Source organism: Pleurodeles waltl, chromosome 3_1 (assembly GCF_031143425.1).
Source record: "Pleurodeles waltl isolate 20211129_DDA chromosome 3_1, aPleWal1.hap1.20221129, whole genome shotgun sequence".
Lineage (NCBI taxonomy): Eukaryota > Metazoa > Chordata > Amphibia > Caudata > Salamandridae > Pleurodeles > Pleurodeles waltl.
In genome coordinates this window covers 1945983110-1946006697 of record NC_090440.1, presented here as the reverse complement: position 1 = coordinate 1946006697, position 23588 = coordinate 1945983110, and the positions used below count along the sequence as shown (strand labels likewise).

Genomic DNA, 23588 nt, shown 5'->3' with positions numbered 1-23588 from the left:
TAAATAACTACACTTTTTGCACATCAAATATGTTTTTGTTTTATTGTGCTACACATTATCTCACATATGCATTCTTTCGTTTCTAAAATATAGATTTTATTTAAACAGATGGCACACAACCAGTTGATGGGGTTAAAAATAATTGAAGAGAAACAGGAACATACTAAAATTACTTTATTACAGTTGATTTTTTTGAGCATTTCCTTTGCTATGACACAAAGGATACTTACAAACATAATAATACACAGAACTCCTTTTCTCTTATTCTTTGACAACTTGGTAACAGCTTTAAATGCACAATCTATACATTTAATACAGGTTATATACGAGTTATAATGCATGTTGAACCAGAAGAATACCAGAATACTGACAATACTGTACATTAAAACCTTGAGAGTTGGTGCTCTTCATGGAAGTCAAAATGCACACCTGTAGAGTCACCGATGGTAAACAGATGTGGCAGTAAATGGGTCCTCAAGCATTATAGTGGACCTTTAGCACCAGAATGGGCAAACATCAGAAAGTAATCTATGTTGGTCTCCAGATCACTAATTAATAAAATGTACTGTAGCCAAAGTGAACCTTATTCCTTTTCCAGAAAATAATCCCACATTCAAATAGTCGCTGTTGCTCCAAGATGAATGTTTCAAAATTGTGTGTGGTGACGGCATAGATTTACAAGTATATTTACACTAACCGGATGCAAAAAACATCAAGCCTTTTCATGTGCCTTATATCTTAAGGTTTTTGGATTTCTGGCATAAGAGTGCTAAACTTGTCGCCTTGCCTGAGTGTTTTTGTAGAGTAGGGACTGTTAGGGACCGTGTTAAAGTTAAAGGGTGGTATGTATCACCTAGCATAAGTGGAAAAATAAAGTTACATCACTCAAAGTGTGTGTTCCTTGTTCTCTATGTGGCAGCACAGAGGGATGCAAAAAATACCACAGAGCTCATTAAAGTTTAAGTATTCAGAGACACTGGAACCCTTTTCAGCACCAGACAAGAATAAACAGAAACAACAGTATAATGCTGAAGGGCTCAGGCTTTTCAAAGTGTAGTGTCCTTAAAAAAAAAAGCTACATACTACAGAGGGAGGCACTGAACAAAGGCCCAGATGTATGGTTTCCGCAATCAGGATGTGCAACAATGCTGTTTCAGGTGCGCATTTACAACACAGCCATAAACTTTCCAAAACCAACAAGGTCATCATTTTTCATTAAAATGAATAAAACTAAATCAACTGATTAAAGCAGAAGGATTTTAGTTTAGTGGTAGAATGAAATTTGACTAAAAGCTGCAGATTAACTGTGTAAAAGAGAAGGCAGTGTGAGGCTGAATGGTAGATCTTGAAAATAGGAAGTGATTAGGGGCGAAGTTAAAACATGTTTAACCTTCGCAATAAGAGTGCAAATAAAAATCGAAAACATGCTGAGAAAGCAAAATGGATATGGTCAGTGGAGCCTTTGAATAGGCTACTTAGTTTTCTCTTACCAGGTACCAGTTAAAATATAGAATGTACTTTGGAAATGCACTGAACACAGTGGGACAACTTATGTTAAAACTTATGTTATTAGTTATATTAGAAATCTCAGTTCTTTAGTTTAATCCTTTCACAATACTAACAAGCGATTCTTAAAATATACAATATCCACAATTCTCTTTAGTCTCACCCTCATCAATGCACTGTCTACAATCTTGGTTTGCATATTAAGGGGATCCAGCAGCTACATTACCCCACTTAACGCTCATGACCCAAATTTTGAACCTTAAAAGCTTTAAGTGGGTTAATGATTTCCACAGTATCGTATAAATAAGATTTTTTTAAATGTAAGCAATGTACGTTTTAGTACAAAGCTATTAAGCATTTACAATATAGATTGGCTATTTTGTGACATATGCACTCTAGCTTCTTTAAACATCCTTATTTACATCGACATATCCGGCCTTATGTGCGTGCTTATGTGAGATGCTGAGAGGGCACGAAGATATGGAGGGTATATAGGACACATGTAGATGATAAGAGGCTATCATTTAAACTTTTCTACTAGACATTTGCAGACAATCCTTTCCAGTTGGAGAGGTGTCATCTCTACTTCACAGCAGATTTTGCCAGTCAAAATATTTAGACGAGATCTCTATGTATGTTGATCATACACAGACTGTAGTTGCCTCTTTTCCAAAACATCTACACTCAAAAGAATGCATTTTAGACAAACTGATTGGGATGACAATAAATCCCTCTTTCTGGCTGTGCACTCAATGCTGAACATACACCTAGCAGCCTCTTTCAACAGACCCAGAGGCATGCTTTCGTTACCATTATACTCGAGAAACTATAATATACTGGAGAAAACATACTCCCTGATTTTGTTTGCTTCCACAATCTGGAGGTTCAAAGCTTTAATATCTTTACTTTTAACTATGACTGTCTCCAAAATTCTAAATCAATTTCTGCCCACTATAAATCCCAACATGCTCCAATGCCTTTCTACAACAATTATATACTTGCAGTTTCAGTTTTCCAACTAAGATCTTTCAATCACTTAAATGTAAGGGAGTACAAAGTAATTTGTGGGGTCAAGCATAACTGACAAATTTCCATGGTATCACATAATCTAAGCTCTTTAGGTATTCTCAATTCAAAATATTCGACTTTGGAAATGTATTGCTTGTGCAGTGCAAGGACATTATTTTGTTTATTATTTTCATCCTGTGTTTTATTTTTGTTTTCTAAAACAGCCATTATTCTATGCCAGCACCATCTCAAGCCACTTTCATAATTCTTAGAAAAAATAATTAAAACAAATCTAAGAGTACCTCCATTAAACAAAGAAAAGACAAACATTTTATAATGTATTCTAGCAATTCATTGATACAAGTATCATACATTTGTTTGCATGTCGTGCTGCTTCTTATGCACTAATTAAGAATCTGATGTCATTAGAGGTACCTGTAATAATAATTACCCCTCAGACTGCATGAGACAATATTAAAAACAAATCAACCATCGGTCACACTCTCTCTAGTGTGGTTTGTACCTCAGGGGAGGCCACTGCTATAATACAGAAAAGTCTATGCCACCCCAGGTTTAAACTCTAACGTAACTCTAATCAGCTAGGTTATGCAATTTAAACCATAAGCCAGTAAAACGATTTGGGTTTCCTGGACGGACACAGAAAGCCTTCTTTAGTATGATCACACAGTTCATCAAAACATACAAATAAGCATAAATCACATATTACACGTCAGGTGATCTGTCACTGCAGATGTAAGACGGTGCTCCCAACGTTAAGCACGTAACACATGCTTTGGACAGAAAGGGGACTAATTGCTGTATATATTCTTTATTTCTTGGTCTCCGTTGACCCAGTAGGCCAAAGAGTGTGTTTCACTGTGCCAAAAGAAAATGTTCCCAGAGACCTAAAAAAATCAATGTCACAAATGCAGCAACATTGTGAAAAAGAAGCTCTCTGAATATCCATGACAATGAGAAACATAATAGTTTATGATCTAACTCTCTTAGCCTAGAAGGATAAAGCTATTTAGAGTTCGTCCCCAAGTTGGTTTGGCCTATTCTATATTTTCATGTTGACCTCTCTTGAGTTCAAACTAGGCATAAGAGTTTGAAATATGATTGGCTTTAATACTGAACAATCTATAGCAAGCTATGTAAAAGCATGAATTTGATTATGATCACCTGGATGAATTAAATGGTAAAAGAAAATATATTTTTGCACCTTTCTACATTTGGTGGTTTGACATTTAAATGTACTCAAAGTAATGCTACAATGACTTGAAACGGTGTTGGAATATGTTTGATGGTTGAGATTTGTTAAACGTACACAAAAATTAATTCAATCAGCGAAGTATGTCCTTCACAACAGGTGAAATACATTTCTAAGATGACATTTCTTAAATCAGGAGTCACTGAACGATCGACTATTGATAATCTACAGAATGTATACAGTTGTTCCTAGATTTTTAAGGACAACTGATCTTGTGGCTGAGTAGCCGAGTTCCAGCGTCTGAAACCTTAACAGCAGAGTTATACACTTACAACTGTAAAAAAACAACCATAACACATCTGTAAGTAATCACTTGACTCCACCAACAGTGCTCAATTGATGATTTTCACCTCTCTTCTTCTTTCCCCTATCAACAACTCTCTTTTGTGGTACACGAAGCTGGAAATAGCTATATTAGAGAGTGCTGTCTATCCATGCCCTGTGACAACACTGAAGAACGTATATTGAAAGCAGGTAAAAATATATGGCACATTTTGTGTGCATGAAGAGGGCAATGAGGACCAGGCAATTTCCCCCTGGTTGGCCAATACCTAGAGGAACCATATTTTTTCATTTTCTGGGGACATGCTACCCACTTGTAGTGCTTGTGTCCATCTCACAGAAAGCAAGAGGGCCAGCAAAGGCACGGTTGTACATTCTCTACCATCCTGAATAGGAGTGATTGATCAGGCTAGAACTGGAATCGAAAAATCAGCCCTAACAAACATATTTATACCAGGACCACACTGCACGAGGCACCACCAAAATAGGTCTGTGAGGGCATGTTGTTTGAAGGCAGTCAATCCATTCTGAAAGCACCCAAGCCCCCCACTTCCCCTTCCTCCCATTACACGGCCTACTGGGGAAACGAAAGAGGGGCAGAATGGCCAGTTCGGTACCATGATGGACAACCTGATGATTTTTGGCTGATGGATAAGGTGAGCATGACCCCTCTTTCTTTTATGTAGCACGGAAAAGACTAGATGGTCCTTTCTCATTTAGTCACATGATCATCAGAATCCTGTGTTCTCAGAGTATCCCTACCCCCATATTTTTTTATGGTTCTGCGAGGGCAAATTATTTTAATTGTTTTAACGTCATTTTGGATAACATTTTGAGTGTTAAAGTCTGCTAGCATATAGATTATGACAAATGTATCCAACATTTGCTTGGAAGGATGTGGCAATATGTAACATAAGGAGAGGTCACTCAGCAAAACAGATGCCCAACCAGCAAGGTTGTAGCACTCTGTCAGACTTATTTCACCAGGATTCTGCCATCTAGCTATTATGTAACTGCTTTAATAATTAGTTCCTGTGTAGCAACAATTTAAGTTGAACAGTATCACACCAATCTCCTGGCACAGCTCCTCTCAATCAAACTTAAGGAAAACATACAAAAACAATAAAACGCATGCTTACAGGTAGTGAGGCTTTTTTGTTGATGAACCTGCTCACCTTGACAAATGAATGACAAGCTGGGTAGTTAAAAACAGTAGGGCTGAAGTGAACAAAAAAGCAAATTCCGTCTTTCATAGTCTGTGGCTCAAGCAGCTCCAATCCCTGTGGGTTTAACCTGGCAGCTCCTCATTATATTGGCACGATTCTAAACCACAGTATGAAACACAAACATATTAAAAGATTAGTGAATAGACTTTGTCGATTAAGAAAAAAATAAATTATTCACTTTGAAGTTTAGTTTTGGTTTAAGCTAAGTTGAATGTGTCCTTTTCAACACATGCTAACATCTCTCTCCCCCACTAGTTTAATAACCTACTGATGTTCAATTTTCCTATACATCGGAAGCGAATAAAATTTAAGATAGTTCATCTTAATAAAATAGTGTTAATCCTACTTGCCATAAGATCATGGACAAGTATGAATGTAGTTTTATATTCTCAATAAGATGTTCCCAACTAATGCAGAGCATGTGCATACCCTGCACAATAGTATTCATACATGTGTCTTACACTAAGAATACTCTTGGAAAGCCTTGTGCAATAATTGCATTTATTTTCTTACAGGCACTTGACATTATTTCTAATTAGTCTGCCTTTTAAACGCGAGAACGTGTAGCTTTGCTAATGTTCGTTGAGCTAATAAAGTAAAGCAGATTTAAAACTAAAAAATGGTTTACACAGGAGGGGTATAGTGAGATGTTCAGTCTCAAGTGATACGGCTTCAAGGTACATCCACAAGCCCTGGATTATAATTCTGGCATTTAAAATAATTTTATTTCAACTTGGTATTTGACATCAGTTGGGCGGGATTTAATGCTTATTGAGCAACTTCCGCTCATTAATACTAGCCTCACAACTTGAAAATCATGATTTAACAGTGGGTTTAAGCTAATAGGACGGTTGCAATGGTGCCTCAAAGAAACCCAGAGCATCAAGCAAACTGGGCTAAAAAAATATACAGGTAACCAAACATCAAAGCAAGAAACCGAAGAATTATGCAATAATAGATGAATGTCTTCAATGACACAGGAAAAGAAAACTTACAAGTGATTCTGTTCTAAAGAATTTGTTTTTCATGATGTTTTGAAGCAAATGGTTTTGTTGGCAGTCAAATCTTGCTTAGTGTGGCCAGACATTTTCCTGTATCAGTTGCATTAGTGTTAAGGTTTCCACTTCTGTAGTCACAATATATGCTTTGAAGCTATGACATAGGGTCCAGCAAAATGCATTTTGCTTCACTGACAGAAGGGCACCATTCTCTGATTTTTTTTGTTTTTGCAACACAAATGTTTTTCAATTCCCCGGATGCAACTGATAAAACGTTCTGCTCTCTCCAAGAGAAGGAAGTTGTGTATTCTACCTCTTAACCAAAGGTAACATTAATTAATCATTTATAAAAAAGACTGTGTGATTAAGATCCTTCTATGTAAAATTAGTACATCATTTTGTACTTTACTGGGGTCAGTTTATGAATTAGTGGTAGGGACTGCAGCTAAGAGGAAAGGCAGTATGACATACTGTAAGGAAACAATCAAGAATCGATGGAAACCGTTAAAGGCAATACTGTTGCACTATGAGGAATATATTTAATTAATTTGGACTGCCCCAATTTTGATATAACTCCAGAAGTATCTGGCACAGAGTTTTATCACTGAACTTGAAAGGAGATAATATCCATTTTGTGGAGACAGGGGCATAACCTCTCTGACAGGTTACCAGGGCTTGCATGGGCATAACGTTGCTGCACTGGACAGAGCACTTTCAAAAGATGAACAGAACAGAGATGCTGTTAACGGATACTGCTAAGAAAGGAACAGTTGCTATCAAAACATTTGCCTTCAAAAGACCTCAATCTCTTGTAGCAAGAAAAAAATACTATCTGGAGAGGAGAGATCCCATTTTAAAGCAATTGACTGAAGCGATAAACTAGATTTTAAAGCAATTGTCTAATGCGGTAAGATGGAGAACGTTTATTCCAGATTTATTATTTGGAAGCATACATTTTCCCTTTTATATGGAAACAAGAGCAAAGACAACGCTCAACAAATCAATCAGTTGCCTTACACTCTACTGTTAAGAGATTGCACTAGACCAAGGAGGTGGGATTGATGTGGAATCAGACACAGCCTTGGTGCATGCTACTGATCAACAGAAAATGCACTGAGAAGTATGCAGTGTTGATAATTAGGATATTTTCTTTTCATTTTTTTTTTAAACTTATGACGAATTTGGATGGCTTTATTATGGAAAAGCTGTGGAAAATCTCCTCTTTAACCATCTGTCCATTTTAGTAATGCACAATTCAGAGATCATACATTTCATCTATTCAATAAGCTAAAATTCTAAAATGTTTCTTACATACTCTGGGAACAGTTTGGGGGGGGGGTCTCAACTCTAACTTCGGAACTGCAAACCACTGTCTTTTGAAAACATAAATCCGCTTTGTGTTGGAAAAACAAGATCGATGTTAAGCAAGTGAATATTTTCATAGGCGGGAAAGGCAAGGTACTAATGATTTAATTATATGTTTTGAAATACAGCAGCAAAAACAGTTGGATATTAATGTGAAGTGGGGCAAGCCATTTGAAATAAGGTGTTATGCATCCTGGTTTCACCCAAACCATTTGGTGAAGGTTACTTTAGAGTGTTACATGGTATACTTGTTTATATGTTGCTATTACCATCTTAGAAACTAAAGCAGTTAGTTTTACAGGCCTCCACTGAAATTCCTCATCCATTAATTTTCTACCTTTTTTACTCTGTATAACGTTAGAAAATATTGACTCAGTTATTTGTAAAGCATTTATGATACGGCTAGTTGACTAACAAGGTTTTATAACTGTTTAAGAATGGAACTAGTTAAGCCACAAACTGTAGACAAGGTCTCCTCAATACAAATGTCTTATCTTAATTTCCTCAGCATCCCTTAAGCTTGGCGCATTATAGACTTTTGCTAAATCAAAATTCAACTTTCAATCTAGTGGATAACATTTTAGGTTTAAGACCCCAACTCCATATGATTAAGTGCTATCAGTTGAGAAGAAGAGAGAAAATGTGAAATAAAGAAATCAACTGCCGATATATTAAGATGAGGGGTTCAAGATCTTGCCTTTTTAGTGGTGACTGCACACTCCCTAAGGCCCTTCCTGTTTATATAAAAATCAAATGTTGCTGAATGGTGGTGCGCTACTACATTTGGAATATGAACCTTGCTGTGATGAGATTGGATTTCTTGGCGACCCAAACTACTAGCATGCATAACAGTTTGTGGATGCTTTGCCTGCTTACCTTGAAAAAAACAAATTTCTGTGAGGTGGTGCTTCAATGGAGTGACAGGCATGGTGTAATTTGGTTAGGTGGCTGGGGAGTGGAACACTGTAGAGAAGATTCTATCCACTGTTTAACACAAATTTTAGATAATTTTATGGGACTGCTCATAAGACAAACCCTTCAATTAGGACTTAAAAGGGTGCCTGCAAAGTAAATAAAGCAAAGAAGAAGGCCTCTTCCTGTCATTACAATTCTCTGGCAACTCTGGTTTATTTAATTTCATTATCTTTACTTTAGCAATGCCTGTGGACTACCTCGTTAAAACACATTGAGTGTTGCATTGGGTATTTCCACACAGAGCGCTCAATTAACAAACTTCAATATCGTAAACTTTCTGTGGCGTTCAGGACAACAATGATTATATTTTGGCAATGAGTTCCTTGTCCTAAAGTAAATGACTACCGGTGCCAAAGTAAACTGAAGAAGCTATAAACCACTGGCAGCCTGTTGGCATGTGTTCTCCTAACCAGCAGGGAGGCGTGCAGAGGTGTAGCATCAGAAAAAATACATTCTGGTATACTGGGTGAGTTAGGGCACTGCTTTGAGTTTGAAAGGGGCATAAATAAGCCAAAAGGTATGCATATGGTGTATGATAAATATATCCAAAGTAAGCATTTTAGTCTGGAAAGAAGTCAGACGTTTCTAACTTGAAAGACGTGATACAAGAAACACATAGCGGAACAATCTGTACGAATTTAGGCATGTAAAACAGGATAACTTCACACAATGTAAATTAATGTTAGTGCTACAATATTATGATTCTGCTAAATAAATGTTTTATTCCTTTGTAACAATGTTAAACTAATTGTTGAAGAGAGCTGACATGCAATATGCCTCTAAAGGCAAGGATCAATAACCGACTTATTTATCTACAGCTGACAGCAATAAATATTTGTATATTTATTTTTTACCAGAGAGAGAAACTTTACTGCGCATTTAGCCATTTGTTTAGTGATCAGCTTTTTTTTTTCTTTCTACTATTTTCCTTAACAACCTTGCACATCCTCACCGCCAAGAACACTAATTGCAGGACAGCTCCTATACTTATCTCATTTTTTGTTAATTCAAATATTTAACGCAATGCAGATGTCCCAAGATTTGATCTGAGATTTGCACCGGCCCACAAAGTGGTAGATCCTACAGATGGTGTTCCAAATGCTGCATGAGCAAGAAGCAATTAAAATGTACACTTTTATTATAACAGATCAATCTGCCACAGGCATCTTAATATTTCAGCTGAAAAGGTTTAAGATGAGAGCGTCGACACAAGGTAGTATTATGACAATGTGCTACATTTATGAATCCTTAAAGAAAGGCTACTCTCTTCAGGTGGTGCAAAATCCAGCCAGCAGGCGGTGTGTGGGGAAAGGTAGTCAAAGTGCCCACTTTGTTTTGTTTAGGAACTACACTATGGCATGAACTTCCTAATCAAAATACTTTCTAGTTATGGCCAGCTATGCTCAGCGTAGGTCCATCTTTCTTGTAGCTCTTAAAGCTATGGAAATAGGAGGAGCGATTTGCAATCAGACATTCACTGCAAGAAACGTCTCTTTTTAGCCTCCAAATGTATGCTAGGGGTAACGTTACAAAACTCTTCTTGGATATCTCAGAAACCATTTATTGTGTTGGAACTTCAGTTCTCGTTTTCCTCCTCTGAGTGTGGCATCAGTATTCGAACGAACTTAACAGGTGACTCTAAAAATAGTTGTATAAACCGATTCATTTGGTCTGATAGCAGATTATATATTTATGGCACTAATATTTTGAAGTATACAGCATGGGACTAACGTATAAAAAGTGGACCTATAGCACTAATCAACTGGCATCTTAGTATATTATCGTAAACAAAATCAAAATCAAGTTTTAAAAAGCTGTGGCAAAAAAAGATTAGTTTTCCTTATCTCTTGCGTGGTGGTTTCTTTCTGGATAAATAATTGGTTAAACAATGGCACTAAGTGGACACTGGAGATTTAATATTCACAACCCTCTTAGAAACAGAATTATTCTATAGATGCTTTTGTTATAATAATGGAAATGTTGTCACTGTGTTTAAAGTGCTAGCACGCGAGAAGCGTTGGCATTTAATGCTCATTTGTAATGGTTAGATACAGTGACAACGATTCCCGAGTACAGCCCTGCTGAACGCACTGTCCTGCTGAGTGCTCACCATCCGGTGCAAGACGGATTTTTTTTTTTACCGCAAGCTAAGAAAACAAGGACATTAGAATTCGACTCGTGCGCTGGCATGGTAAGTAAATAAGAACGGAAGTTAAATGATTTCCGCTTAGAAACACATTCTACTACTACTCGTAACCAGAAAGAAAATGTACACAAGCAACACCGAAGCTTAAAATGCGCGAGCCAAACCCAAGCTTGCGTGGAAAGAATGAGACCTGAGGTCAAATTAAAAGCTGCAGACAAAGAAAATGACCAAGAGAGACAATATTAAGACTCCTATTCAATTTTGATTACACAATCTGCGATAAAGGTTAGTCGGCAGCTGCGACTATAAAACTGGTTCAGCTCCACCATGATTATTTATGGCACAGAGGAAGCAACTGTCAGTCTGCATTAAACATAATTTCCACGAGTGGATGTGTAGTGTAACACGAATGCTGTAACAGCTACTCACGACAGCCTTGCAGATAACCGTGTGTGAGACGGATGTCTTTATCTTGACTGTATCTTTTAACAGAAAGAGGTGCTCTCTTGAAACTCGGGTAATGACTTTGCTCTCGAGCCGTAGGGATTTGCAGAGAAATTGGAAATTCATACAGGTAAACTATCAACATTTAATTATATTATTTCTACTTATACGTTATCAAGTCAGAAACCAATTAAAATGCATCAGTAAACCCGGACACTGACCAAACAGCACCTTAAAACAAGGCACAGGCTGATCTGTCACTAGACTGCAAAAATGAGTGCGTAGGTGGAAGAGGTAACGACCTTCCGGGTAATTCAGAATAAAATAAAAAATATTGTAATTAATTATTTCGGATTTAGTAGCCAGCGTGGGAAAACTCTGTCATATGTGGCAACGAGGCGCTGCGCCTTCTGCATGTTAAGGTTAACCAATTGTACAGAATGAGAAAACCTGCAACAAATATTTTTGACTACCGCATATTCAGTCCTCAGGCATAAAGGCTTGCTGGAAACAGATTAATTATCTGGAAGGCAAAGCCAATCAGACGAATTCACTACCAGCTCAACATACTACAATTTAGCACATAATGGTCTTTCCTCCTGCGAATGTAACCTGTCCATATGAAAATGGAGTGTCTAGTTATGTACTCAAACCAGGCCAGCTGCTGAGGGACACCACTGCCTACAGGAAAATCAGGAGTGCTCGATAAAGGGTTTAGATTTGGCAGTAGTGCTGAGGAAAACAAGCTTTGATGACAGTCAGCAAGAACATTTCTTATAATATTTTCCTGTACCTCTCTTTCCCTGTCTCCACATAATTTCCACAAGAAAAAATCCTGCAGCCCAACTGTATGACATCCGAATTAGTAAACACAAACCATAATGCTTTACAAAAGGAATAAAATACACCATGTGCACGAAGCTTGCGTGCCACAGTACCAGTGGGAGGAGGCTACTGTGATCAATGGCTGTAGGCAGTTCCCATTGGCAAATGACTCCAGTGGAATTGCCATTCTCCACCTCTTGCTGAAAGTTATGTATAAGACATGTGTGAGCCATTGGATATTTGTGAAGTAACACTTGTGCTCCTGCTCATGCCCTGCTCTGTCCGTCCCCCTGAAGCTGTCCGCCTCAGAGACTGGGGGCTGTTGCGGACCCCCATTGCGCTACTACGAGGCAATCCTTGAACGGATCCAGAGGGGTGACCCCATGGCTGAGGCCCACCTTGCATGGGGTGACCCCATGCTTGTTGTGGGCTCCCCATGGGATGACCCCAGTGAGCTCCTTGGCCCCCAGTAGGATTGTGGGACCAACCAGAAGCTCCCGGGTAGCTGTGGCTGAACGCCTCGGGGGAGAGGTTTGAGAGGATCATGTTACTAAACCCTAGCCTCATGCTCTCGGAGTCGAAAGCTTCGATTTCTCTGGCCTGCCGCTCCAAAAGGCTTCGTATGCGTTCCGTGCGTTCGTTCTGCAATGCCACCATCTCTTCCTCAATCTATAGATTAAACAGAAAAGATATTCAGCAAAGAGATGCAGGACAAAGAGGGTTGCCAGTTAGCAATCAAAATTATCATCTCAGATGTAAAGGAATTAGTTAAAACATGAAGGAAGGCGCAGTGCTGCCCAAGGCCTTCCTTGCCACAGTATTCTTTCACTACTGAATCTATCCCTAACCTGCAACAGAAGAGGTGTGACCAACACGTGAGGGTGCTAACTACTAATGCTGAATAAAAAAACATGGTATCTCTTAAATACATAAACTCTTAGGGCTCAAGTGTTGGTAGTTAGAAGAATATGTTATTTACCTTTAACTGCTGTTGGCCTTCGAACTTTGTTGTGACAGGCAGCAATTCTCCGGTGCCTTTCAGCCTACTTAATATATTGTGTAACTATTTGTGTACGTTCACCTATAAACAACAAATGCTCACGACCTCGTGCGTCTGTGGAGTGATAGGCACCTTGCCATTTGGCCTGGTGATTGGCGCGCTTAACACTGAGCTTTTAATTAGCAATTTAGAGATTTCCTTTATCTACGGAGGTTAATAAAAAATATTCCCAATACGAGGGAAATTGCAAGAACGGTACCAAGCACATGATGTGTTTCATTTTATGTTTTAAATAACCCAGCTTATCCTGCCCCTCCCCCATCAATCTGCTGAAGGCCCATATAGTGTCACTAATGCAACCAACCATTGGAATAAACTCGATTTAAGAGAATACGTAATGAAATGAAAAATCTCTTTAGGTAGAAACATGACCCGCTTTTGTCCCTTCCCCACGCGTAGGGAACGTTTCCTTGCAGCACAATAGCTGTAGCTGACGAGTAGAACTAAGGGCTTCAAATGTTTACACGCCGTACCTGGGCATACCTGCAGTGACTTGCATGTTAACTCAAATCGCTGAACTGTTCCCAAAACATCTACATCAAACCCTGAAGCAGGATTCTTCCAATGTTTCCTATTACCTCTTCCCTGACATTCATGTTGCCAGATACCTTTGGGCAAGCCATCCCTGCCAAGATTTCAATTTGTGTATTTGTGACATGTCCATCTTTTATTGGGCTTCTGTGTGAGATCTCAATGCGTAATGTGTGACAGTATCACAGACAAAAACAGCTATGTTCAACAGAATACATTTTGAAGGCATTTGGAAATGTCAGCATGCATGGTATAGTGTTGTTCTGGATTATCACCACGCAAACATTGATGTGTAGAAATATGCTTCATTGCAGACGCACACCTGAGGAAGTTCGTCCCAAGACGGCCAGGCACAAACTAACCAGTTTGGAATGTCCCATACTCACGTTTTTCATCACCAGATTAGAACACTTTACAACATTCTATAACAATAAAGAACAAGTTGTTTACTTTCGGTAGTGCCTCATCTGGCAGAGACATATTCTGTTTGTAGATTCCTACCTTTAAATGTCCTCTATGCATCAGTTGGATGCAGAGAATTTTCTGAGCAGAACCGCTGCACGTCATTAGATCGCGTTAATTGGCTCTGCGTCTGTTGTCGTCATCATCCATCATCCATTCCGGATATGACGTCGCGGGTCCTATATATGCATCACTGTCCCTAAAAATCAGTTCACAGAGTCAGGAGGATGGGTGGGTCAGTAAGGAATCTGCAACTAGAATAGGTCTTTAACAGATAAGGAGTTACCAAAGGTAAGTAACTTGTTAATCTCATAGACGCTTTCAGTTGCAGATTCCTTACCTTTAAATAGATACCCAAGCAATCCCATTCCAGGAGGTTGATCTGCGAACCAAGATCATACTAGAAAGTCCTGCAGGTCCGAACGGGCAAAGTATCCGTCCCTACAGACCTGACAGTCCAGGCAGTAGTGTTTGGTAAACGTGCAGAAAAGCACATGTTGGTGCCTGGCAGATATCAAGGACAGGCACGCCAGGTGCTAACGCAGTGGTCGCGGCTGTAGCTCTGGTAGAATGCAAGCCTTCAGGTTGGTGCTTTTTGGCCAGGGTGTAGCAGTTAAGGCAGCGTAGGACCCATCTGGAGATGGTCCACTTCTGCACTGCCCAACCTTTCTTCACATCCACATAACCGACAAACAGCTGATCATACACCCAGAACTCTTTTGTATGAGCAAGGTAGAATGCCAATATTCTTTTTGGGTCCAGGCGGTGGAATCTCTCCTCTTCCTTAAAAAGATGTGGGGGTGTGTAAAAAGTAGGCAAAGTGATGGACTGGCCTACATCAAAAGGCATAACCACACTGGCAGAAAAGAAGACCTAGTGCCCTTTGTCAGAATAGATGGAAAAGTAGGGCCGCTTAGATGAAAATGCCTGCCACTCTCTCACCCTGTGGGCAGGTGTAATGGCCAGAAGGAGGGCTGTTTTCAAAGTGAGAAGCCTGAGAGGACAATTGTGGAGAGGCTCGAAAGGAGCGCACAACAGAAATGTCAAACCAAATTCAAATCCTATTGGGCCATAATGAAAGGGGATGGAGGAAACATATGTGTGAGACCTTTAAGGAACCTATTTACAATAGCAGACTTAAAGGTTAATCAGGTAACATCAAAAAAACAGAAATTGCAGACAAATAACCTTTGAGAGTGTCCATAGCAGAGCTTTATTGGGCCAGTGAAAGTATAAACAACAGAACCTCAGCTAGAGGGGCAGAAAGGGAAGTCAACAGACTTGCTGTGCATCACGTCACAAACTCCTTCTAACAACAGGCATATACTGTTTTGTTGGAAGGACGCCTGGCTGTCAAGATAATTTTACAGACTTCAGGCGGAAAGTCAAAAGCTGTCAACTGGTGCTGTTCAATCTTCACACAACAAGGCGAAGCGTGGACTGGTTGCTGCGGTGGCAGAAGATCCTCCTGATGAAGCAGTCTGATCATAGGATCAATGGGCATACTCAACAGCTCGGGATACCAGACACACTGTGCCCAGTCTGAAGCCACAAGGATTACTTGGGCCCAGTCATTTTTGATCCTATTGAGAACTCTAGGCAGAAGTGGAGGCCCGAGTTCCACTTGAGACAAAAAGTGTCTTTGAGCGATTACCGCTTTAGAAACTCCAATGTGAAAAACTGCTGACATTGTAAATTCTCTGTGGAGGCACAAACAATCTAACCAAGGCTCTTCCCACTGCTGAAAGAGACCTTGCGCCACCTCCGGATGGAGATGCCATTCGTTATCCGGGAGACATTTTCAGCTGAGTTTATTTGCTCTGGTGCTCAAAGAGTCCACCAGATGTTGAACCATCAGGGATATGCCCTTCTGTGACAAAGGGCCATGACTCCACTGCTTATTTCAGTACTACAGGATGGTGGTGTTGTCCGTGAGCACCTGCACCATCTTCCTGTTTACAGAGGGAAGAAATGCTTTCAATGCTAGCTGTATTACAGGCTGACGTGGAGCCCGGACTCTGACGAAGATCCGATGCCTCCGACCTCCACCTCTCCCAGATGGTCACCCCATCCCAGGAGTGATGCGCATGTCACTACTGTCAGATCTGGTTGGGGAAGGGAGAGGGATCTGCCTCTGACCCAACTGCAGTTTGTTAACCACCACTGCAGATATCACGCTGTTCCCTCCGAGATCTGGACCTTGTTGGAGAGATTCCCCATGTGGTGCACCCACTGGAACTTCAGGTCCCACTGCAGATCCCGCACATGTCATGTGGCATGTGTCATCAGCAGGATGCAGGTGACCATAAGGCCCAGCAGCCTCAGACTCTCACCAAAATCCACGGTAGGGGCTGAAAAATCGGTATCATAGCCTAAATATCCTGGACTAGCTGCTCGGGAGGACAAGCCCGAAACTGCACTGTGTCCAGAATAGCTCCAATGAAAAGGAGCGTCTGAGAGGGAGTCAGGTGTGACTTTGGAACATTATAGTGAACCCCAGCGTATGCAGGTGGTCCGCCATAGTCTGGAGGTGGGAGACGACAGCCTGGGGTGAGTTTGCCTTCAACAGACAGTCATCGAGGTAGGGGAAGACTGAAACCCTTAACCAGCACAGATGAGCTGAAACCACGTCATCACTTTCTTGAACAACCAAAGGGCGCTGGTAAGACCAAAGTGGAGCACAGTAAATTGGAAGTGCTCGTGACCTACCATGAATCGCAATTTGCGCCTGTGGGCAGGCAAGACAGGCATATGGAAGTACGGGCTAGATGTAGCAAAATTAGATTTTGCGACTCGGAAATTGCGACTCGCAATTTCCGAGTCGCAAAACCATATGCAGAATGGTGTCTCAGACACCTTCTGCGAGTCGCTATCGGGTCGCAAAGACCCACCTCATTAATATTAATGAGGTGGGTTGCATTTTGCGACCCCATAGCGAGTCCCTGCACTCACAGGGATGGTGGCCTGCTGAAGTTAGCAGACCTCCATGTCTGCTTTTTAAATAAATCTTTTTTTTATTTTTATTTTGCAGCCCGTTTTCCTTAAAGGAAAACGAGTTGCAAAATAAAAAAAATAACGAAACCATTTGGTTTGGGTTTTTCAGAGAAGGGAGTGGTCCATTTGACCACTGCCTGCTCTAAAAAAAAACTTTTTGGCAACATCACAAAGGGGAAGGGGTCCCCTGGGGACCACTTCCCTTTTGCGAATGGGTTACCACCAGTGTGACACTGGTGGTAACTGAATTGCTTTGCGACCACATTCGCGGTCACAAAGCAATTTAGCATAGCGATGCGAGTCACAAATAGAAAGGGAACACCCCTTCCTATTTGCGAGTCGCATTCACAATTTGCGAGTCGGTACCGACTCGCAAATTGTGAATGAGCATCGCAAACGGCATTTTGCATGGTGCAAACTGCGATTTTCGCAGTTTGCACCATGCAAACTGCTTGCTACATCTGGCCCTAAGTGTCTTGCAAGTCCAACACAACCATCCAGCCTCCTGGGTCCCAGGCAGATAGAACCTGAGCCAGAGTGAGCATTTTGAGCTTCTCATTGAGGAACAGATTGAGGGACCCAAGGTCTAGGATAGGGCGGAGGACGTTCTCCTTTTTGGGCACCAGAAAGTAGCAGGAATAACAACCACAACCTTCTTCTGGCACAGGGACCTTTCTCTATAGCTCCCTTGGTCAAAAGAGCAGTAACCTCCTTGCAGAGAAGTGCCAGGTGATCCTCGGTCATCCGATCGTAGGATGGTAGCTTGGACGGTGGGGTAGTCTCAAAGGGGAGGGAGAAGCCCCATCGGACTATTGACCTACCTGTCTGACTTGGCATGCCAGAGGGGCAGGGGACTGCGAATCTTGCCTCCGACTGGTCCCTGGTAGGAAAGCGTCAGACTAGGAAGGCTTGGATTCTGGCTAGACTGCTGACTCCCTGATCCACGTAAACATTGCCCCCCACATCCCCAGCCACGCAGAGGTTGGGCAGCATGTGCAGCATGATTGAAGGGTAACGGACATGGGGGTGCAAGAGCAGTTGTGAGGCCCAAGGACCTGGCCATAGCCTGAGACTCCTTAAAGCGCTTGAGCGCAGAGTATGCTGTGTCTCCGAAGAGATGGGTGCCATCAAAGGCCATGTCCAAAAGGGTGGATTGGACAACCCCTGAGAAGCCACAGATCCTCAAACAAGCGTGGAGCCTTAAGGCCACTATTGATGCAACCAATCTACCTGGTGAGTCGATCGTATCCAGGCCACATCCGATTGGGAACTTAGCTGCGTCTCTCCCATCAGCAAGAGCTTGAGAGAGAATGGCCCAGGCCTCCTCCGGGACCTGTGGCAGCACCTGCACAACCAAGTCCCATAAGGTATGGATGTAACGTCCCAAAAGTAATTCGGTGTTCACAGACTGCAATGCCAGGCTGGAGGAAAAGAACATCTTTTTCCCAAGTTGATCCAGCCATTTGGATTCCCTATCTGGGGGGCAAAAGGGAAGCACCTGGGGACGTAGAGGCTTTGATAACCACGCTCTCACGGGGTCGGATGTTGGGTTAAGAACACTGGGTCATTTGGAGCTGGTTCACACGAGAGCCACAGTGCTGGGTTTGGACCAAGTCGCCAGCAGGACTTCGGTGAGGGCTTCATTAAAGGACAAAAGGGGTTCAGAAGTAGAAGCCACAGGCTGAAGCACCTCTGTCAAGAGTTAGTCCTGACTGCCACCGAGGGCAGCACGAGGCCCAGAACCTCAGCCGCCTTCCACACTAGCATGGAATAAAATGCTGCCTTCTCCGTAGCATGCTAGTGTCAGGGGAAGTGCCCAGACCACTAGCCTCCCCCAGGTATGTCCGCCAGTCCAAGGGTGTAGGAAGTTGGCTCTGTATGTACTATTTCAAAGTAAGAAATAGCATGCACAGAGTCCAAGGGTTCCCCTTAGAGGTAAGATAGTGGCAAAAAGAGATAATTCTAATGCTCTATTTTGTGGTAGTGTGGTTGAGCAGTAGGCTTATCAGAGGGTAGTGTAAAGCATTTGTTGTACACCCACAGGCAATAAATGAGGAAGACACACTCAAAGACAATTCCAGGCCAATAGGTTTTTATATAGAACAATATCTTTTCTTAGTTTATTTTAAGAACCACAGGTTCAAGATTTACAAACAATACTTCAAATGAAAGGTATTTCACTCAGGAATCTTAAGAACTTTGAATCATCACAATAGCATGTACAGTTTTGGCAAAAATGGCAATAAGTTATTTTAAAAAAGGACACAGTGCAAAAATCAACAGTTCCTGGGGGAGGTAAGTATTTGTTAGGTTCACAGGTAAGTAAAGCACTTACAAGGTTCAAAGTTGGGTCCAAGGTAGCCCACCGTTGGGGGTTCAAGGCAACCCCAAAGTTACCACACCAGTAGCTCAGGGCCGGTCAGGTGCAGAGGTCAAAGTGGTGCCCAAAACACTTCAATTTAAATAGGGGTGCCCCGGTTCCAGTCTGCCAGCAGGTAAGCACCCGGGACTTCGGTGGGCAGACCAGGGGGGGTTTTGTAGGCCCCCGGGGGACACAAGTAGGCACAGAAAGTACACCCTCAGCGGCACAGGGGCGGCCGGGTGCAGAGTGCAAACAGGCATTGGGTTTGCAATAGGATTCAATGGGAGACCCGGGGGTCTCTTCAGCGATGCAGGCAGGCAAGGGGGGGGGGGGGGGGGTGCTCCTCGGGGTAGCCACCACCTGAACAGGAAGAGGGCTGCCCGGGGGTCGCTCCTGCACTGGAGTTCGGATCCTTCAGGTCCTGGGGGCTGCAGGTGCAGTGTGTTTCCCAGGCGTCGGGTTCTTTGAAGCAGGCAGTCGCGGTCAGGGGGAGCCTCTGGATTCCCTCTGCAGGCGTCGCTGTGGGGGCTCAGGGGGGTCAACTCTGGCTACTCACGGGCTCGCAGTCACCGGGGAGTCCTCCCTGTAGAGTTAGTTTTCCGCAGGTCGAGCCGGGGGCGTCGGGTGCTGAGTGGAAAGTCTCACACTTCCGGTGGGAAACGTGTGGTCTTTAAAAGTTGCTTCTTTGTTGCAAAGTTGCAGTCTTTGTGGAACAGGGCCGCTGTCCTCTGGAGTTTCTTGGTCCTTTTAGATGCAGGGTAGGCCTCTGAGGCTTCAGAGGTCGCTGGACCCTGGGGGACGCGTCGCTGTTGCAGTTTTTCTTGAAGTGGGGAGACAGGCCGGTAGGGCTGGGGCCAAAGCAGTTGGTGTCTCTGTCTTCTATGCAGGGCTTCAGGTCAGCAGTCCTTCTTCGTCTTCAGGTTGCAGGAATCTAGTTTCCTAGGTTCTGGGGAGCCCCTAAATACTGAATTTAGGGGTGTGTTTAGGTCTGGGAGGGCAGTAGCCAATGGTTACTGTCCTTGAGGGTGGCTACACCCTCTTTGTGCCTCCTCCCTGAGGGGAGGGGCACATCCCTATTCCTATTGGGGGAATCCTCCAAAATCAAGATGGAGGATTTCTAAAGGCAGGGGTCACCTCAGCTCAGGACACCTTAGGGGCTCTCCTGACTGGTGGGTGACTCCTCCTTGTTTTTCTCATTATCTCCCCTGTACTTGCCGCCAAAAGTGGGGGCTGTGTCCAGGGGGCGGACATCTCCACTAGCTGGAGTGCCCTGTGGCATTGTAACACGAAGCCTGATACTTTGAGGCTCACTGCTAGGTGTTACAGTTCCTGCAGGGGGGAGGTGTGAAGCACCTCCACCCAGAGCAGGCTTTTGTTTCTGTCCTCAGAGAGCACAAAGACCCTCACAACATGGGGTCAGAAACTCGTCTCTCAGCAGCAGGCTGGCACAGTCCAGTCAGTCCTGCACTGAACAATTGGGTAAAATACAGGGGGCATCTCTAAGAAGCCCTCTGTGTGCATTTTGTTTATAAATCCAACACTGCCATCAGTGTGGGTGTATTATTCTGAGAAGTTTGATACCAAACTTCCCAGTATTCAGTGTAGCCATAATGGAGCTGTGGAGTTAGTTTTTGACAAACTCCCAGACCATATACCTAATATGGCCACAACTGTACTTACAATGTCTAAGAATGGACTTGGACACTGTAGGGGCATATTGCTCATGCAACTATGCCCTCACCTGTGGTATAGTGCACCCTGCCTTAGGGCTGTAAGGCCTGCTAGAGGGGTGACTTACCTATGCCACAGGCAGTATTTTGTGGGCATGGCATCCTGAGGCGGATGCCATGTCGACTTTGCCTTTTTCTCCCCACCAACACACAATCTACAATGGCAGTGTGCATGTGTTAGGTGAGGGGTCCCTTAGGGTGGCACAACATATGTGCAGCCCTTAGGGACCTTCCCTGGTCACAGGGCCCTTGGTACCACTGGTACCTTTTACAAGGGACTTATCTGTGTGCCAGGCGTGTGCCAATTGTGGAAACAATGGCACATTTTAGGTGAAAGAACACTGGTGCTGGGGCCTGGTTAGCAGGGTCCCAGCACACTTCTCAGTCAAGTCAGCATCAGTATCAGGCAAAAAGTGGGGGGTAACTGCAACGGGGAGCCATTTCCTTACAAAGGGATTCTCAAGCTGGTATTCCAAAAGGTCCAGCAACCCCACCCAATCCTCATCATACCCCAACCCAAGAGAATAAGGATCAGGATCCAATCTAGGGAGCCAAGTCCCTGTTGTGTCAGAGTCGGCAAGGAGGATGGAGTCGAAATCAGGAGAACTGATGTCAGAACTATCGTTGGGGATGGTCAAGTTTGTATGACTGACGCCAGTTCGGCTCCAGGAATGGATCCTAGGTGCAGTGTCAGACTGCCCAAATATGAGGTGCATGGTCTACTAGTACTTGCGGAGTTGAGCAGGGGTAGCTCTGGCTCCAGGAAACACAGGGAGGTGCGGAGTCAGCCCGATGCAGGTTCTGAGGACGGAGGCCTGGAACGACATCGCTCTTTACTCCCCCGGTGGGCCCCCTTCTTTCCCCCATGTGACTGCCGATGAACAGGGTGAAGTTGGACTTGGAGTGGGATGATGATGAATGGGGGCTTCGTGACTGTGCTCCGGACCTTCTTCTCCACCGAGATCAGGAGCAACACAGAGCCGAGTGCCGGGCCACAAAAAGCTTGAGGGACTGTTCCCTCAAAGCTTTCGGATTCATGGCCGGGCACTCAGAGAACAACTTCAGGTCGTGGTCGCACTCCAAATACCACAAGCACACAAGGTGTGGATCCATCATGAACATAGTGCGATGAGAGGATCTGCAGGGCTTGAACCTGGTCTTGCATGACAACATCTCGATGCACCAGGAGTGAAAACACAAAAAAATCTTCAACAAAATGTCGAAAATAGATCAGTTAAAAAGTGTGTGGGGGTAGTTCTTTGGATCTGCGCCTGGCTGGCGAGGAAAGAAAGAACAGACGTCAGCGTGGTGCCTATAAAGGTCCTGCAACATAATTTCCGGTGCGTACGATGCCGAAGACGGATGCCGAGCCGACCGACGAGATCGAACGCCGCACCGGGGTACTGCTCAAGATCAATCTCCAGATCGACGCCTGGCGGAAAATTCACAGGTAAGGAATCTGCAATCAGAAGCCTTTATCAGATGAGGAAATAACATAATATCAGTGAGGCTTTAAAGCAGTAACGCAAACGAATAGAGAGAGCCCAACTATTGAATGTGTCCATTCAACAGCGACTCACAGGCCAGTTCTCAGGAGTTAATTAAGTATGGGGCACTGTCCAAAGAAACATCAATAGGTCACCTCAGGGGGCTCTGGGGTGTCTGGGTGCAGAGGAGCTTTAAAACATTGGGTGCCCCATTGGTTTCAGTGGGAAACAGACCTGGGGAAAAGAAGCTGCAGGTGAGGACTGGGGGTCAGTCCGACTGAACCAAAAAGGGGGCTCAAGTCTTGTGAAGCTCGGGGACGTGAGGACATCTTTGGTCCTCTTCTCCTTGATCTGGTGTGGCCTGGTGCGGAGGTATCTTGGACCATCAGGTTTCTATCACCGGGCGTCTCGGTAGAGGGGGGCCTACGCAAAGAGACTCCAGGCATGGACTTGGGGTTCTGTCCAACCAAACTAACAAGTCGGCTCGGTTCTCATGAGGCTTGGGGATGTAGGGACACCTTTAGTCCTCTTCTCCTCGGTCTGGGGTCAGACGCAGAGTTGTTCTGGACCGTCCAGTTTCTGTCACTGGAGGCAGTTGCGGTAGAGGGGGGCTGCAGGCGTCGGCAGAAAGTCCACAGTGGGCAAGGTGGGCTTTGTCTCTGGAGGGCCTGGGGACCACGGTGACAACGTTGGCCCACTTCAGTTCGGACTAGGAGGCACGGGTGCAGTGGGGCGGTTGGGTTTTAGGTGCTCTGGAGTCCTCATGGTTCCTCTTGGGTGCCTACAGGGAAGTAACTTTGTTACTCAATTGGAGATCCTGGTGCTTTTAGAAATACAGGCAGTTCACCCAGGCTTCAAGGAGGCAGAGCAACTGCAAGTCAAAATTACTTTGGCACAATTGTCGAGGACTGTAAACG

The 23588-nt window shown here is 43.4% G+C and overlaps 1 protein-coding gene across 1 annotated transcript in view; it reads right to left on the bottom strand.

The window, feature by feature from the left end:
• Positions 1–9326: 9326 nt before the first annotated feature.
• The window catches only part of TAOK1 (TAO kinase 1), a 959977-nt gene continuing 945715 nt past the window's right edge, over positions 9327–23588 (bottom strand). Inside the window, exon 20 of the mRNA XM_069226237.1 lies at positions 9327–12714. Coding sequence (XP_069082338.1) covers positions 12253–12714 — 462 coding nt within the window. The 3' untranslated portion in view covers positions 9327–12252. The remainder of the gene's footprint in view (positions 12715–23588) is intronic.